This window comes from Equus przewalskii, chromosome 2 (genome assembly GCF_037783145.1).
Source record: "Equus przewalskii isolate Varuska chromosome 2, EquPr2, whole genome shotgun sequence".
NCBI lineage: Eukaryota > Metazoa > Chordata > Mammalia > Perissodactyla > Equidae > Equus > Equus przewalskii.
In genome coordinates this window covers 79304565-79319771 of record NC_091832.1, presented here as the reverse complement: position 1 = coordinate 79319771, position 15207 = coordinate 79304565, and the positions used below count along the sequence as shown (strand labels likewise).

Below are 15207 nucleotides of genomic sequence, written 5' to 3'. Positions count from 1 at the left end.
AAAAGAGGGATATTATGTAATGATAAAAAGTACAATCCGTGGAGAAGATATAACAGTCATAAACTTTCATATACTACATAAGGAAAGAGCCAATAACACAAAACAAAATTCCCAGAGTGCAAAGAGGTCACACACATACTCAAAACCACAGTGAGACTTCGTTACATACACACAGACACATACATGTGTGTGTATATAAATGTGTACATGTATAAACGTACAAATTTCAAAAAATGATAAATCAATTACAGAAAATAGGAAAAGATACAGAATATGTAAATAACACCATTAACAAGCGTGGTAATATAAAATTTTGTAACCTATAAATGTAAAAATATGCATTCTTCTTTTTGCCTATAAAACATTTACAAAAGTTAATCGTGTACTTGTCTGCAAAGAAAACCTTAAAAATTCTAAAACAGAATAAAATAACTGGTTAAACTAGTTTATGAAATATTTGTAAATTAATAACTAAAAGATGACTCACTTTAACTCTCTAAAAAAGTAACTAATTGGAAATTAAGGAAGACTTTTCTAAGTACCTGATAGAACAAACAAAAGAAGTAAAAAATTGAAAGTATAATTTTTCTAGACTAAAAAGAAAAAGAAAAACATGGAGAGTAAGATGGAGACTATTTCATCCAAAATCTATACTTTAAAGATGAGCAAGGAGGTATGTAAGCACAGGAGAGAGTCTATGTACAGATCCAAAGAAATTTTATTCAACAAAATTGGCAATTCAGTTCCATGGGAAAAGAATGCTTTATTGAATAAATGATCCCAACATAACTGGTTATCCATCCACAAAAATACCAAAGTATATCTTCTTTATAACATATTAAAATAATTTCTAGATTAATTAAATATTTAAATGAGAAAGGAAAAACAACAAAAATATTTAAAGAAACTTTGAAAACTTATTGGTATAGTCTTGGAGTAAGACATTCTTACATAGGGCAGGAAAGAGTACTTAAATGATCTTTGGCCTAAAAGAATTCACAGTCTAGTGCTGTAATAACAGAAACAAATATGTTAGGGATCTACTATGTTACTTTTGAGATATGATCAAGATCTAGGAGGGCCCAGAGAACAATTCAAAGTTCTACGGTGGCCATTAGGGAAGGGTTTACAGAAGGAACATCACGGAGCTGTATTTTAAGGGAAGAATGAGAGGCTTCTGGGCAGTGTATGGAAAGGCACAAAATCATTAAAGGACCTGGAATTCCAATACTAGTGAGAAATTCAATGTAATTGAAGCGTAGGGGTGACTGCAGAGGTTGGAAAGAGACCAATTTGTGAAAGAGCTTATATGCAAAGCTAAGAAATGTTAACTCAACCTTCAAGCCTTAAGCAGGAGAAAGGCATGCTTGGATTCACTTTTTAAAAGATAACTTTGGAGAATGAGTGAGCAAAAGAAGGGTGGTAAAGTGAGAGATTAAGAGACTGTTAAACAGCCCAAATGGGAAAAAATTAACAGAAGATAACATGAAAGCATAAAAGTGCTGTAAGAATGGCCATTTTTAGAGTGGAAGATAGTTTGGAAATGGATTAGATATGGGAATTAAAGGAAACATAGAAGCTAAGAAGGAGCCCAAGTTTTCTAGATTAGGAAACTGGAGGGCTAATGATGACTTTGACTAGGATAGGAAATATGGAAGATGCAATAGATGTTGATAGATATTAGACAGATTAATGAGAAATATCTAACTGGATGTGTTCAGTATCAGCCGAAGATGAGGATCTGAAGGTCAGGGCTGAAGTTTTAGATTTGGCTATCATCAATCTATTGGTGGTCTTTGAATCTAAGGGGATAGTCAAATCAACCAAGCAGAAAAGAGACTCACTTGCAGAGTGAGAAAATATGCTCTAGCTAAGACTGTCAATTGCCTACCTCAACATCTATTCTCTCTCTCTTCCTTACTAACAGAATCCTAATTTTAATTAGGATAGCCTTATAACTAAGCTAAAAATCAAGGTGTCTCAGCCTCTCCTGCAGCTATGTATGTCTATGTGCCAAAGCTGTGGCTAATGAGATGTAAATAGAAATGTTATATGGAACATCCATTAAAGTTTCTAAAAAGAGAGAAGGTATTCCTTTCCACTTCTGTCTTTTCTCTTTCTCCCAGATTGTCACAGGACATGACGTTTGGACCCTGAGGTAAACTTGAAGATGGAAGCCGTTTATTAGGATGATGGCTTCCTGAAGACTTTTCTGTATTCCTATTGACTTTTCTGTGAACAAGAGGTAAATTTCTGTCTTGTTTAAGCCACATGTGTCAAACCTAATCCCAGCTGATAAAAATGAGTACTAATGTTATTGTAAGGAGAAACTCCTACATTTAAGGAGTGGACTAAGAAGGAATTGCCAAGCAAAAAGGCTAAAAAGGTGGGGCAGGTGGGAGTGGCATACCAGAAATCAAGAGAAAAAAATACAGATTGAAGAGGTGGGATGGGACAATAGTATCAAATGTTTAAAAGAAGTCAAGCAGGAAGAAGCTGGAATGTAGGACACTAAATTTAGAACTACAACGTTTTTGTTGACTTTAAGGAAAGCAATTTCAAGAGAGTGGTAACCAAGTTAAAGTGGGTTTCAATGCGAATGAGTGTCAGCAAAACTGAAGTAATATTTAATTTCAGGAATAAGGGAAATAGAGCAATAGGTTAAAGATAAGGTAAAATGGAAAAGATGTGTTTGGTGTCTTTTCTCACAACCAAACTGTATCTCCAATTATCATGATTCTGCTAATATTGGTTATTTGTTTATTAAATTAAAAGAGGTTATCTATTCTTTGCAAATAAAGTCAAAGCCTTCAAAATAAATGTGAAATGAACGGCCCTTTACATTCAGTCACTTTCATCTGGGGACCTGATTCTGTCCCTAATAGTGTGATATTCTGGAAAATAAAATGCTTCCTACTCCCAATTCAAATTCTGTGGAGGCATATGTGTGAGGGTAAATGAGGTGGGCATAGAGATAACAGAACTCGGATATCTGAAATAAATGAAACTTCTTTTAATTCTGAAGAAGTTCTTATCCAATTATCCAAAGATGTGGAGCTGTATCACTTATTTGTATCAAGGATTTTCAATTGCACTTAAGGAAGTGCAAGAATCCTGGGGCTTCGTATGTGTGACTCATTTGCAAGCTCTTATGCTCACCTTCCCTCTGCTCCCCAGACTCTGGCCTCTAGCCCTAGCCTGCTTCCTTCTTTTCTTCCTTCCTTCTTTCCTTCCTTCTGTCTTTCCCTCCTAGGAGAAAGGATGCAGTTACATTGGCATAGAAACTTTGCAAGTGAGAGCACTATACTGGGATCTCAATGTACTTGGGATATTTTAATACATTTTCAGGGGTAAATGGCAAGTAGTTCTCACTAGAGGAAAATATGAGTTAGAAACTGGGGGCAAGAGCCAAGGTCAGTAAAATAAAAGATGAAACTTGGATCAAATAAAATATTGACCAATGTTTATGTTGAATTTATGAATATGGTATAGATCATATTTAGTGAGATGCTTTCCAACAAATGTCTTACTTCGATAACAGCTAATGTATCACAGAAGATACTTTATGATTGGTGGGAAAATGAAGTCAATGAGTACTGTGGGGATTGGTTATTAATACGTAAATTCAATCTGTTTTTGGACTATTTGTAAATATTTAAAAGATTTTAAATGCATTTTTCCATGTATTTTTGAAAGAAATTCGTTAGACTGTGGGGAAAAAACTAAATGTGTGCTATAGTCTTCATGGGAAGACTTAAAGAATAGATTTCTCTTTCTATTAGGAAAGAATGCTTCTGCCTTCCTGGGTTTGCTTGCTAGCAGAAGAGATGAACGTACTTTGTAATTTGTAAATTCCTCTACAAAGGCCAGCCCTTGTTCAACTCAGTGGTTTGTAACTTAAAATATTGGTTTAAAACCATTCAAATAGAGTGGATGAAATAGCTTTTTTTTTTTTTTGAGGAAGGTTAGCCCTGAGCTAACATCTGCTGCCAATCCTCCTCTTTTTGCTGAGGAAGACTGGTCCTGAGCTAACATCCATGCCCATCTTCTTCTACTTTCTATGTGGGACGCCTACCACCACATGGCTTGCCAAGCAGTGTCATGCCCACACCCGGGATCAGAACCAGTGAACCCCGAGGCACTGAAGCGGAATGTGGGCACTTAACCGCTGTGCCACTGGGCCAGCCCCTGAAATAACTTTTTTACTTTACATCAGCCCTATGACTTTGGATGGTGTGAAAAGAGGGGAAGTTCTCAAAACAACACCCTTTAGGGTTGCAGAGAGGAGCTTTCATGTGACTCTCTCTTCCTGAGTACTGAAGGTCCCTTGGTGTATCCTTATAGAAATTTTAAAACCCACAGAGCTATTGTAAAGATTAAAAAACTCATAAAACTTTATTTTTTAAAGCACTAATATGTCTCAGTTACATTGAGCTACAGTACAAAGAATAGTAAAATAGCACCTGGGAATTTTTAAGTAGGTTATAAATAATCTTGACTCCTTTATCCTCCTTATTTTTTCTCCACTTCACTAAACAGAGAAAGCGGTGCTCTCACATCGCCTCTTTTAGCCTGTTCGTTCCCCAGGGGCCTGATTTTCATGCGAACAGCTCTGAGGGAATAATCGGCACCCCTGAAGGGGACCCAGACCACTCCATTCTCAATCTCATAAGGACTGTTGTTCCTCGGGTCATAGGAGCCCCCACGGTAGTAGATGCCATTGAGGTTGGCCGCTTGGCAGTTGTTGTACCACCAGCCTCCTCCGTAGACTTCCGCACAGTTCTCTTCCCACTTGTCTGCATCCCTGTCAAAGGTGCTGAACTCCATGCCGGCATGAGAAGTGTACTCTGTGCCTTCCTCTACAGAACCCTCAATCAGAGCATCGCCCGCCGTGCCCTCATAGGAGGAGACTTGCAGGGCGTAGCCTTCGGCCTCAGAGCCTACCCGGAAGTGATATTCTGCATAAGTCCGGTTCCCAGCCCAGTCCTCTAATTCAACCCGAAGGACAGAGTCCCTCAGGGTTAGTAAATGGAGGTATTCATTGCCTAGCCAGAATTCTCCTTCCCCCTTGTCATTCAGGCTGCCGAAACCTCTCTTGTAGTCTTGCCAGGTCCGGTTAAAATTCAGTGATCCATCCATTCTTTGCTGGATCAAAAGCCATCCTCCCAAACCGGTCTCTTGATCGCAATAAACAGAAAAAATCTTACTGGATCCCGGTAGCTTGATATTGAAAATGCCACTTTGGGCACCTGAAGGATGTGTTTGGAGGACATCATCACAGTCTAAAAAAAAAATTAAGCTGGTTGGAAGAAATTACTGTCATTTAACTTTACAAAGATAGGCACGGCCCAGATTAAATGAAAGCAGATACCGGCTTTTTTCCCTTCGATCTTTCCTTCCGTCCTTCCTTCCTTCCTTCCTTCCTTCCATGGAGAAGGATGCACTTACATTGGGATGGAACTTATGCAAGTGAGGAGCATTTACACCAACAAACTGCAAAGGGGATTTTCCTCAATGGATTTGGAATTTTACTTGCACGTACTGATTAATAGCAAGTAACCAGCAAAAGTATCTAGGCATCATTTCATGTTCATATAACTCGTTTTTAGGCTGATCTCCATGTTAACTGAGTCACACATGAAAAATATGATTAGTAAATTGAGGAACAATTTGAACAGTGCACGTTTTGAATGGTGAAAGAATTTGGTTAAACAAACTCAAAATCGAGTTTCAGAGGGATTCCTTCATTCATTGAGCATGTGTTTATTGAGTGATGACTCTGCACTCTTAAGCATTTGGGAATACAGAGATCAACATGATAGACAAAGTCCCTGCCCCCATGGAACTTACAGTCTAACAAAAACAAACAAAAAAAGTGTAATTTCAATAAAGCGTGATAGAGGGCTAGGAAAGAAGTGCAAGGTGCTATTGGGAGCATATTGCAAGAATAATGAGCTTAGTCTAGGGGATCAGGGAAGGTTTCCCCAAGGGAGAAGTGTGGATACCTCTTGCAGAGCGAACTTTAACATGGCTTCCCTTGGTGGCATGTGCTCCTCTGGGGTCTTCAGGACCTGCTTCGCTTCCCGCCTCATCTGCCATTTTAAAGCTCTTACTTGCAGAGCCTCCTCTGTTGAACGTTGTGCTACTGGTCACAAATTGTTTGCTGTGACTTGAAGTTTTACCACTTGAAGGATACTCAGGTACACCAAAGTGATGAGAGTCCGTGAAGCCGTCAGATCCTAAACCCATAGACTGGGTCTTACTGCTAAAGGAGTCAAAGAAAGCAGCTTCATCAGGGTGCCTATGAAATAAACCATCTAGGCTACCCTCGCCAGGGAAAGTACGGAACAAGTCTAACTCGACTGCATCACCACAGTCAGAACCATCTTCTGAGTTTACTACTTCTTTGGTAACTTCTTTGTGACCATCAGGACCTATAACAGTCTTAGTAACTGTTTTAGAGCATGAACGGCGAGTGGTGGTTGTACTGCCAGAGGTGACCTTCTCACCACCAATCAGAAGCTCTTTATCTCCTTTAGAAGTGACCAATTTACTTGTGTGGTACTCTTTCTTTGTACCTGGACTTACACTTCCTGACACCTCTTCAAATGTACCCCAGTCTGGGTTGATAGGCCTGGTGTTCCCATGCCCTGAGCTATCTGGCCTAACACGTGTAGGCTGAGAACTTCCAGAGCTCCAAATGCTACCACTTCCAGTTCCAGAGCTCCCAGCGATCCACTTGCTAGAACTTCCAGTTCCAGAGCTTCCAGCCTTCTGAAGGCCATCGCTACCAGGTTCAGAGCTCCCAGGGTGCCGAGTGCTAGCACTACCAGGTCCAGAGCTCCCAGAGGTCCAAATGCTGGCACTTAGAGTTCCAGAGCTCCCAGGCTTCCGAGGGCCATCGCTACCAGGTTCAGAGCTCCCAGGGTGCCGAGTGCTAGCACTACCAGGTCCAGAGCTCCCAGAGGTCCAAATGCTGGCACTTAGAGTTCCAGAGCTCCCAGGCTTCTGAGGGCCATCGCTACCAGGTTCAGAGCTCCCAGGGTTCCAAGTGCTAGCACTACCAAGTCCAGAGCTCCCAGAGGTCCAAATGCTGGCACTTAGAGTTCCAGAGCTCCCAGGCTTCCGAGGGCCATCGCTACCAGGTTCAGAGCTCCCGGGGTTCCAAGTGCTAGCACTACCAAGTCCAGAGCTCCCAGAGGTCCAAGGGCCACTGCTACCAGGTTGAGAGCTCCCAGGGTTCCAAGTGCTTGCACTACCAGGTCCATAGCTCCCAGAGGTCCAAGTGCTGGCACTGCCAGATCCAGGGTGCCTGGGGCTTTCAGGCACTGATCCTGTCCCATGAGGTACAGGGTCTACTTGGGGCTTCCCAACTCTACCAGCTGTCTCTAACTCCATTTTCATCTGCTGAATTTCCGTTAGTGCGGTCCATTCTGGAGGGGCCGTCTGTAGCTGACTCTTGAAATCTGCAGGAAGCAAGTCTGAAAGCAGGCTCACTTTTAGCCGTGGTAAGTATTGCCTATCTTTAGAGGGAAGTAAGTCTCTGGCAATGACCTGTTCAAGTTGCTTCTGCTGATCTTCATAGTCCTTTAGATCTATCTGACGTGTTAAAGCCCTACTGCATGACCCTCGGCAAGAGCGGATCTTAATATCAATGTCCACCTAGAGAGAGGGAGGGAAACATAAGGAAAAATGGTAGATGTAAATAAATAAACTACGTCTATTGAGTTCTAGTAATTAATTTATATTTTTGGAAACTGATTTTATTTCTTTGACTTGGAGATCTCCCAAACAGTACTCTATTTTTCATTTATGTAGTATCTTCAGTGGAAGAGATGTCGGGTATTGTCAGGCTAGTCAGGATAAGCAGTAGCAGCTATTTGGATTCATCAAGACTTAGAACAGATCAAGAGTAGGATGCTATTCCCTCTGAAAGGAAACACTAATGAAGTGATCCTCAATGAGACTGAGGCTGAAGACAGAGGCACAGCAGCATCAAGACTTTGGAATAGGACAAGCAGGGACTAAATATTTACTTTTGAAATTTTCTACCTATGCGTCCTTGGAAGATTTACTTAATATCACTGAGCTTTTTCTTCATCTGTAGAGTAGGGGAAATAACACGTACTTTCTAGGTTGCTAGTAGATATAACACTTTTCTCTATATATAGTAGGCATTCAATGAGTGGCTATTGCCCTTTTTTCCCCAGCTATTCCCTGCTATTCAAAAATGAGGAAATCTAGTGTCAGAGCCATATACTTGCTTACCTCCAGTTGTTTCATATCTATCAGCTGAGCCTTGACATTTTTCTGCAGAAGGTTGATATGCTGTACTTGTTCTATGACTTTGCGCTTCAGGATCTCAATTTTGCTTCGCAAATCTTTTGACACTTGGTTAAATGTATTATCTCTGTCTGAAATAGGAAATGTAGATATTGAAGTAGCTGCTGAGTAATTTGCTTATGACCGCCAGCCAAAGAAGGAAATTTGCAGGTAAATATACCCCATTTCATTTTGCTAATGTTCTTCTCTGGACATGTAATTTGTGAATTCCAAATCTATTGGGAATTTGATTTTTGGACAATGTTATGTCTTACAATCATCCAGAAATGTCAGTTAAGATGCCCTACTGGGAACTAGAAATCCAAAGAAATGCAGAAGAAATCTCTTTGGAATTTTAAAGGTGCGATTAGGAGATAAAATAATCAGTTTGATCACGTCCTAATTATTTCATCATATCCTTAGTCAAGTGACTTGAACATATTCTTGGATTTTTTTTACTGAGAATCTTTTCTTCCTACCTGTAGACATGAAATTGTTCCTAAGCTTTTTTTAGGTCAACAGGATCATTCACTTGCCAGTTATTATTGCACAATTGACTTTAAAGTAGTCAAGTGTTTCTTAATGAATATAAAGAGTCAAATCAAGGTGTCAGGAACTAGGGCCTCACTGAACTTGCTGCTCATGCCCAGAGAGAATTCAGTGATTTCCAAGTCCTGCTGAGACCTAGTCCTAGTCTCGTAAGAAAGATATAATATGGCTCTATATTTTAAATTAAAAAAAATAACTACACATCAGCTTGCTGGAGTCTGTGGATTGGACTCCCAGCTCCATCGTATGATACCTTTGTGTCTGTGGGCAAGTTCCTTGCCCTCTTAGTTTCCTCTTCTGTAAGACAGAAACGAAAATATCTACGCAAAACGTTGGGTCCATCCTATTTGCAGTTTATACTCTTGAAAAGAACACACTTAAAGTCTTCAGTACAAAATTCTGACTTTCTTTGTGACTTCAAACAATTCTAAGCTAGTCTTTTTTTATGTAATAAAAATAACAAAAACAAGCCCATCTTTAAAATTAAGGAATATTGTAAAGACACATGTTTTTACACCAAGTACTTTGGAATAAAAATTGCAGTTGCTAAAGGAGACATCATAATTATTTAGGGTTTTTGTTGTGTGCTATAAAGTCAAGGCACTAAATGTGTGATACTTACTGCCAGCATCAGCAAAATCCCCTCTCAAAACTTCCATTATATTCCTGATCAATGAATTGGAGTCCTTATGGTGCTTCTGATAATCAAATAGTGAATTTTTGAGCTTATTTATTCTGTTTGTAAAATCTTGATTGACTTCATCAATCAACCCTTTCATCCTGCAGCCAGAAGGGCATTTATAGTTCTGAAAGTGCAGAGGAAAAATTACGTTAAGTGTCTATCTCTTGGATCCAGTACAATTTTGAAGGTTTCCATGCAGCCCCCATTGCTCCCCTCCCCCATCTCTTCAGAGCATCCATTTACTTAAAAGTACTTGAAGAGGACTAGTCAGAGATCATAGAGAAGTTCTGGAATGAGGGTCCACTTAACCCTAAATTAGGTCCCGTGAAATCTTGAGGCCATAGTACTCAGGTTCTTAGTATTTGCCGGAGCCTGCAACTAAAATCCAACCTGTTAATTCCACTAATGACCCAGAGTTTGGAAGGTAATTTAAATAGTGCTCTCAGGACGAGCTTCCTCTCATTTCTCTTCTTTAAGTTGATATTTGAGGAGCGACTAGATTATTCTCCGTGACCTAACTGGTCTGCCTGTGCGCACTTCCAACACCACAGGGAAGGATCCTCCCGCTCCAGATGCCCACTGCTCACCCAGTCTTCATCAGAGCAGAAGGGCCAGTCCGTCTCTTTGCAGGCAGATTGCTGTCTTTCCACAACTCGTGGGCCACGCACACCTCCTCCTTCATGTAGAAATTCACCTTCCTCGGTCTTTGTCGTTTGTGATTGAATTTAAGAATTCATTCACACATACAGAAGACAGAAATATTAGACAGATAAGGAGGAGACATTGGCATACCTGAAATCCCAAGGAAGAGACTGGCTCACAGAGATTAAGGGCACCAGCTCTGGGGCCTCTGCAAAGCTCAGGTCACTTCTGTTTCCAATGAAAGTCCTAATACCCGTTTTATGGAGTTGTTGTGAGAAGTCAAGGAGAAGAGGTGTACAAATTCCTTAACTGTGCTTGACACTAAACAAGCATTTAACAAATGCATCTATTATAAAAGGAAAATTATTTGAATCAACAAAATTAGTTAAAATTTACCTTTCCATTTTCATTAATGTCTGGAGATAGAAAGATAATTGAAAAATTCAAAGAGTTCTTTCTCCTTTCATTCCTATTTCAGTAGAAGAAACCCCACACTGTCTTAGCTTAACGTCTGTCTCTCCTTCATGTATCTACTATGACCTTACGGGTCCATAATTTGAGCAAATATATACCAAGGACACATATGTAGCCAATACAGACTTGGAAATGCTTTTTAGATTACTCACTCATGTAATAATTTTTTTTTATTTGAAATGAAAAAAAGTAGACTGAAAGCAAAAATAATGGTCCATGACTGACAATATTTTTTGAATAATTTGTTATTAGAAATATAGATTTTTTTAAAATTTCTACTGTGATCCTTGAGGTAAAATAGGATGTAAAAACCATCCTTCCCACATGACTTTATATCGTAATAAATCAATGTGGGTTTTAAGTTTTAGCCATTTTTATTTGGTACCGCCAACTTACAAGGATTTTTGGTTAACGTTTGCCATCTCAGTTTTATAAAGATACCCGAATAATGATAATACTAATTCAAGCAACCAAGAACAATTTATTTGAAGGAACAAGTACAATCTTTTTGTCTAAGAAATAAAATTATAAATTCAAACATATTTCAGAATAAAATGGCACAACAATGAAAACAGGCAAAAATTAAATATTTATGCCAATAAGGGAGAAATAACTGAAACTTATGCATTATCCAAAACACCACTTTAGCAAATGATGTTAGTTTTATTTCCCAGAAAAAAGTTTTACTTGTTATTTTACTATGAGGGAGAAAGTTAAGTTAGAAACGCTCTTTAGTTTTTTCTGCTCTGGCATTATGGTTCATGAGTGGTGAAAGGAAAGAAATAAATTGAAATAATTCACAACTGGGAAGTAAGTGAGTTTCTTGAGCATATTCATCATGTTTTTACAAGATTGAAGTGTCTTGAAGGCCTTGCTTTAAATGAAATTTCTCTTCTTTTCTATAGGTCTCTGGAGTCAAACTTTAGAAGCTATTGCAATATTTAGTAATTATCTTAAAAGAATACAATTGCTTCCAAAAAACCATATTGCCTTATCAATTAATCTCTTCTGACTATGCTATGTAATATGTTTTCAAAGACAACTAATTTGCTTTTTATTTGTCTTAAAAGAAACAGAAAAGCAACCTTTCAGAAAACCTATATAAAATCACCCTTCTGCTTATTTATGGACAAACAGCAAGAAATTAATAATTAGATTTAAAAAACTCTTATCATAAGAATGTTCTGTTCTGTTAACCAGTGTTAACTATCCCGAGGCTTTATAGCAATAAAAATGGCAGAAATTTCTTGCCTTAAAAAAAAAAACTAATGTGAGGCTGAGTTAAAGATGCTAAATCTTCCCCTTTGAATTTACACACTTTGGTCCAGCTGAGTCTCCCTCATAGGGTCATATTAGCCTGTACCATTGAGGTGTCAGTTCCATCTAGGACCTTGCCTCCATGGCCTAGCTCTTATCAAGCTAACAGTGTGTGAGGATGTATATCAGGCTGACTCAGACCTGCACGCTCTTTGTAGAATAAACACCAGAGAGAAAGCAAGAAGCGAAAATAAAGAGGAACATACCCCAATTGTGCCCACCACACTCAGGACCAGGCAGAAGATTCTCATGGAAAACATCTTTTCTGAGGGTGAGACTGGCTCGTAGGAGCACTCCAGCTGAAAGAAAGGAGGATTGCCTCCACTCCTAGTTCCCTTCCCATTTAAATCTGCGAGAGGTTTGATTAATCATTATCTTTGTCCTATTTAGACAGTCAGCGTACACCCTACATCCTTGGTCCTTCTGTGAGGTTGGTGTCCCAGAAGTTCTTGCTCAATTCCCCCAAGCTTGTTTGCTTCCGATAAGCTGTTGCAAAGGCGGCAGCAGCATTTCGGGGAAGATCCCACATTCCGGGAACAGAGTGATTTTGGAAGGGCAAAGGGGAACACAGGAAGACATGCCTACACTTGCATACTTGAAGGAATATGGAGAGTGCTGAGGCCAGCTAGCTGTAGCCCACTGTGAAGCCGCGATTTGACAAATGGTCTTTCACTTTATGTAGGAATTACGGTTGCATGGTCTGACTTTTAAACAAATGACTGTGGTGGTAGGCTGACCCAGAAGGCCTTCTGGAAGCTTACCTTAAAGAGATTCTTTGCCGTTCTCCAAAATGGTTAAGACAGCAGCCCCTGGAGCCAAACATCCTAGCTTTGTAATCCCAGCCACACCATTTCCCAGCTCTGTGCTTTTGGAGAAATTACTTCACCTCTTTACACCTCAGATGGATAGTGACAACCTGTCACACATGTTTTTATGAAGAATAAATGAGTTAATCCTTGTAATGCCCTCAGAGAAGTGATCACCACATAGTAAGTAATCAGTAAGCGTTAACTATTGGAGAACATAAAGTGCCATGAAAAATACCATTTCTTTCTGTTTCTATGTCTTGGGACATGCCAATTTACTTTCTCTGCTCTTCATCTCCATATTAAAATTTTCCTTGGCTGACAGTTACCAGATTTAGCAAATAAAAAACCAGGATGCCCAGTTAAATTTGAATTTCAGATGAACGACAAATACGTTTTAGTATAAGTATGTCCGTTGCAACGTTTGGGACATACTTATACTAAAAATATTTTTGTGGTGCATGTGAAATGCATATTTAAGTGGACATCCTGTAATTTGCCTGGCAATCCTACCTTGCCTCAAATTCTGCTTCCCATGTCAAGCCAATCCTGATCATAGTAATAGCTAATATTTATTGAGTATTTACTAAGTGCCAGACATATTTCTAGACACTTTACATTACACCTGATTTCATCTCTCTAATTAAAAGCAATCTCTTGTTCTTCCATACTTTTTTAGACTATGTACCACCCATGGCATTTAGGATTATAAGAGTACTGTCCATGTCCTCCACTAGATCATAAACTTGAGAATTGATGTGTTTTATTGGCTTTTATATTCTCCACAAAAGGTGCGGGCCCTCATTGAGCAGGAAAGCATGAGTGGGTTCCACTGTTATGAAGTTGACCTATGGTCTCCTCAGGCTCTGTAGGCATGTGAAGCTGGCTATAACTGCATGAAAGCCCTGGCACAAGGCAGCACCCTCCTTCACTGCTTGCTCTGGAAGGTTCTTTGTCTGATTAAGTTCACTCCTGATGTGGCTTTCCTGCGCTTCTAGAGGCAGCTGCAGAGCTCAGAGGGAGCACTAGAGCCCCATTCAGGTTTTGGAGGGCAATTATTTCATGGAAAGCTGGGTTACACTCGTCGACAGTGGCTGAACTGGCAAAATGGCAGGCACAGATAGGAAATTGAGGTTTGACGTTCTCAGTTGTTTTCCTCTGCCCAGAGGAAGTGCCCTTCTTGGGTGGCGAACATGGTGTATGGAGGCAGTTCCCAGAGAGTGATCTGGTGGGCTTCTCGTGATTTAGTTGGACATAATCTGATTGCAAGTAGTTAACAGAAAATAGTTTGTTTGAATGCCACCGCTCTGGTTCCATGTCAGGGCATTTACAAAGTACCACATGAGGGCATTATCCTAGGTGTTCCGTGGTTCCCTCAAGTGTCTGTGCATCTCACTCTCTGACCTCATCCAGGGCTCTGCTCAGATGGCACCTCCCCAGAGAGGCCGTCTTTGACCACCCTCCCTAAAGAGCAGCGGTCTTGACGTGCTGTTCCATTAACTTGGTTTTGTTTCTCTTCCTAGCACTTTATGCCTCCCAGGCAATATATATTTGGGAAGTTGTTTGTTTATTTTATGTCTCCCCTACACTAAGCCACATGAAGCCAAAGCACACTGCCTAGTACAATGCCAGGCACAGAGTAAATGCTAATAAGTATTTGCTGGAGGAATGGAAGGCTGTCACAGTGGTGGCACAGTATGGTCGAAGGATAACAGACTTTGCAGAAAGAGAGAGAGTCTGCGTTGTAGCTAAGTGACGTGGACAAACTAAATTCTCTGAGCCACTTTACTTATCTGTAACATGGGGATGACAATATTTATCTTGCGAGGTTGTGAGGATTATATAAAATGGTTTATGTAACATGTTGGATGTACGCATTACGAGGCCCAGAAGTGGTCGCTTTTATCATGCCTAGAATGTCCCAATGTCCCCAAATAGAAAGTTTCTGTGTTCTCTCTCCAGTGCCAGAATTCCCTACCAGGCCCTTTGCAGGGCACTGTTTTGGCCTGGCTCTGCAGGGTTGAGCGCAAGGCCAGGCTCTCCACCCCGTGGACAAGCCGTCTTAGCAGCTATGGAGAAGTAGATTTTGTTTAGAAAGTCGTGCAGATGACTAGACAACAAGGAATACAAGGAGTATCATTTTTTACAAGCGTGTGACAAAAAGGATATCTTTACAAGTGTAAAAATGGAAAAAACATTGAGAAATTTCCAGTTTGTTAAACCATAATTGCCATATTGCGTTTTCCCAGAGATGACATCTTATATTCCTTAGTCCTAATGCAAGGGATATTTCATTTATTGATCCTTTTGAAATTAATATAATATTCCACAAATTTTAAATATTTAAATGCAGGGACTCACACATTTGTTATGTGGTCACATCTGGCAGGACTGGAAAAGTTTTTATTTGTATGG

General features: G+C 39.9%; 2 protein-coding genes across 2 annotated transcripts; both read right to left on the bottom strand.

Moving 5' to 3' along the window:
- Positions 1-4370: 4370 nt before the first annotated feature.
- On the bottom strand, positions 4371-5139 carry LOC139082056 (fibrinogen alpha chain-like). Its single transcript, XM_070611535.1, has one exon. The coding sequence runs from the start codon at positions 5137-5139 to the stop codon at positions 4513-4515; it is 627 nt and encodes a 208-aa protein (XP_070467636.1). The 3' UTR covers positions 4371-4512.
- On the bottom strand, positions 4371-14419 carry FGA (fibrinogen alpha chain). Its single transcript, XM_070611533.1, has 5 exons — positions 12193-14419; positions 10141-10257; positions 9494-9677; positions 8269-8414; positions 4371-7662 (listed from the first exon to the last, which is right to left on the bottom strand). The coding sequence occupies exons 1-5, from the start codon at positions 12244-12246 to the stop codon at positions 5962-5964; spliced, it is 2202 nt and encodes a 733-aa protein (XP_070467634.1). The 5' UTR covers positions 12247-14419; the 3' UTR covers positions 4371-5961.
- Positions 14420-15207: the final 788 nt, after the last annotated feature.

What these genes read in the sequence shown, in the direction of transcription:
- LOC139082056 (XM_070611535.1), bottom strand. Translation starts at nt 5,139, where the DNA reads ATGGATGGATCACTGAATTTTAACCGGACCTGGCAAGACTACAAGAGA.
- FGA (XM_070611533.1), bottom strand. Translation starts at nt 12,246, where the DNA reads ATGTTTTCCATGAGAATCTTCTGCCTGGTCCTGAGTGTGGTGGGCACA. An exon ending in TCTGCTCTGATGAAGACTGG is followed by an intron (nt 9,678 to 10,140) that starts GTGAGCAGTGGG and finishes CTGCACTTTCAG; the next exon opens with AACTATAAATGCCCTTCTGG. An exon ending in GGATTTTGCTGATGCTGGCA is followed by an intron (nt 8,415 to 9,493) that starts GTAAGTATCACA and finishes TTCCTATTTCAG; the next exon opens with ACAGAGATAATACATTTAAC.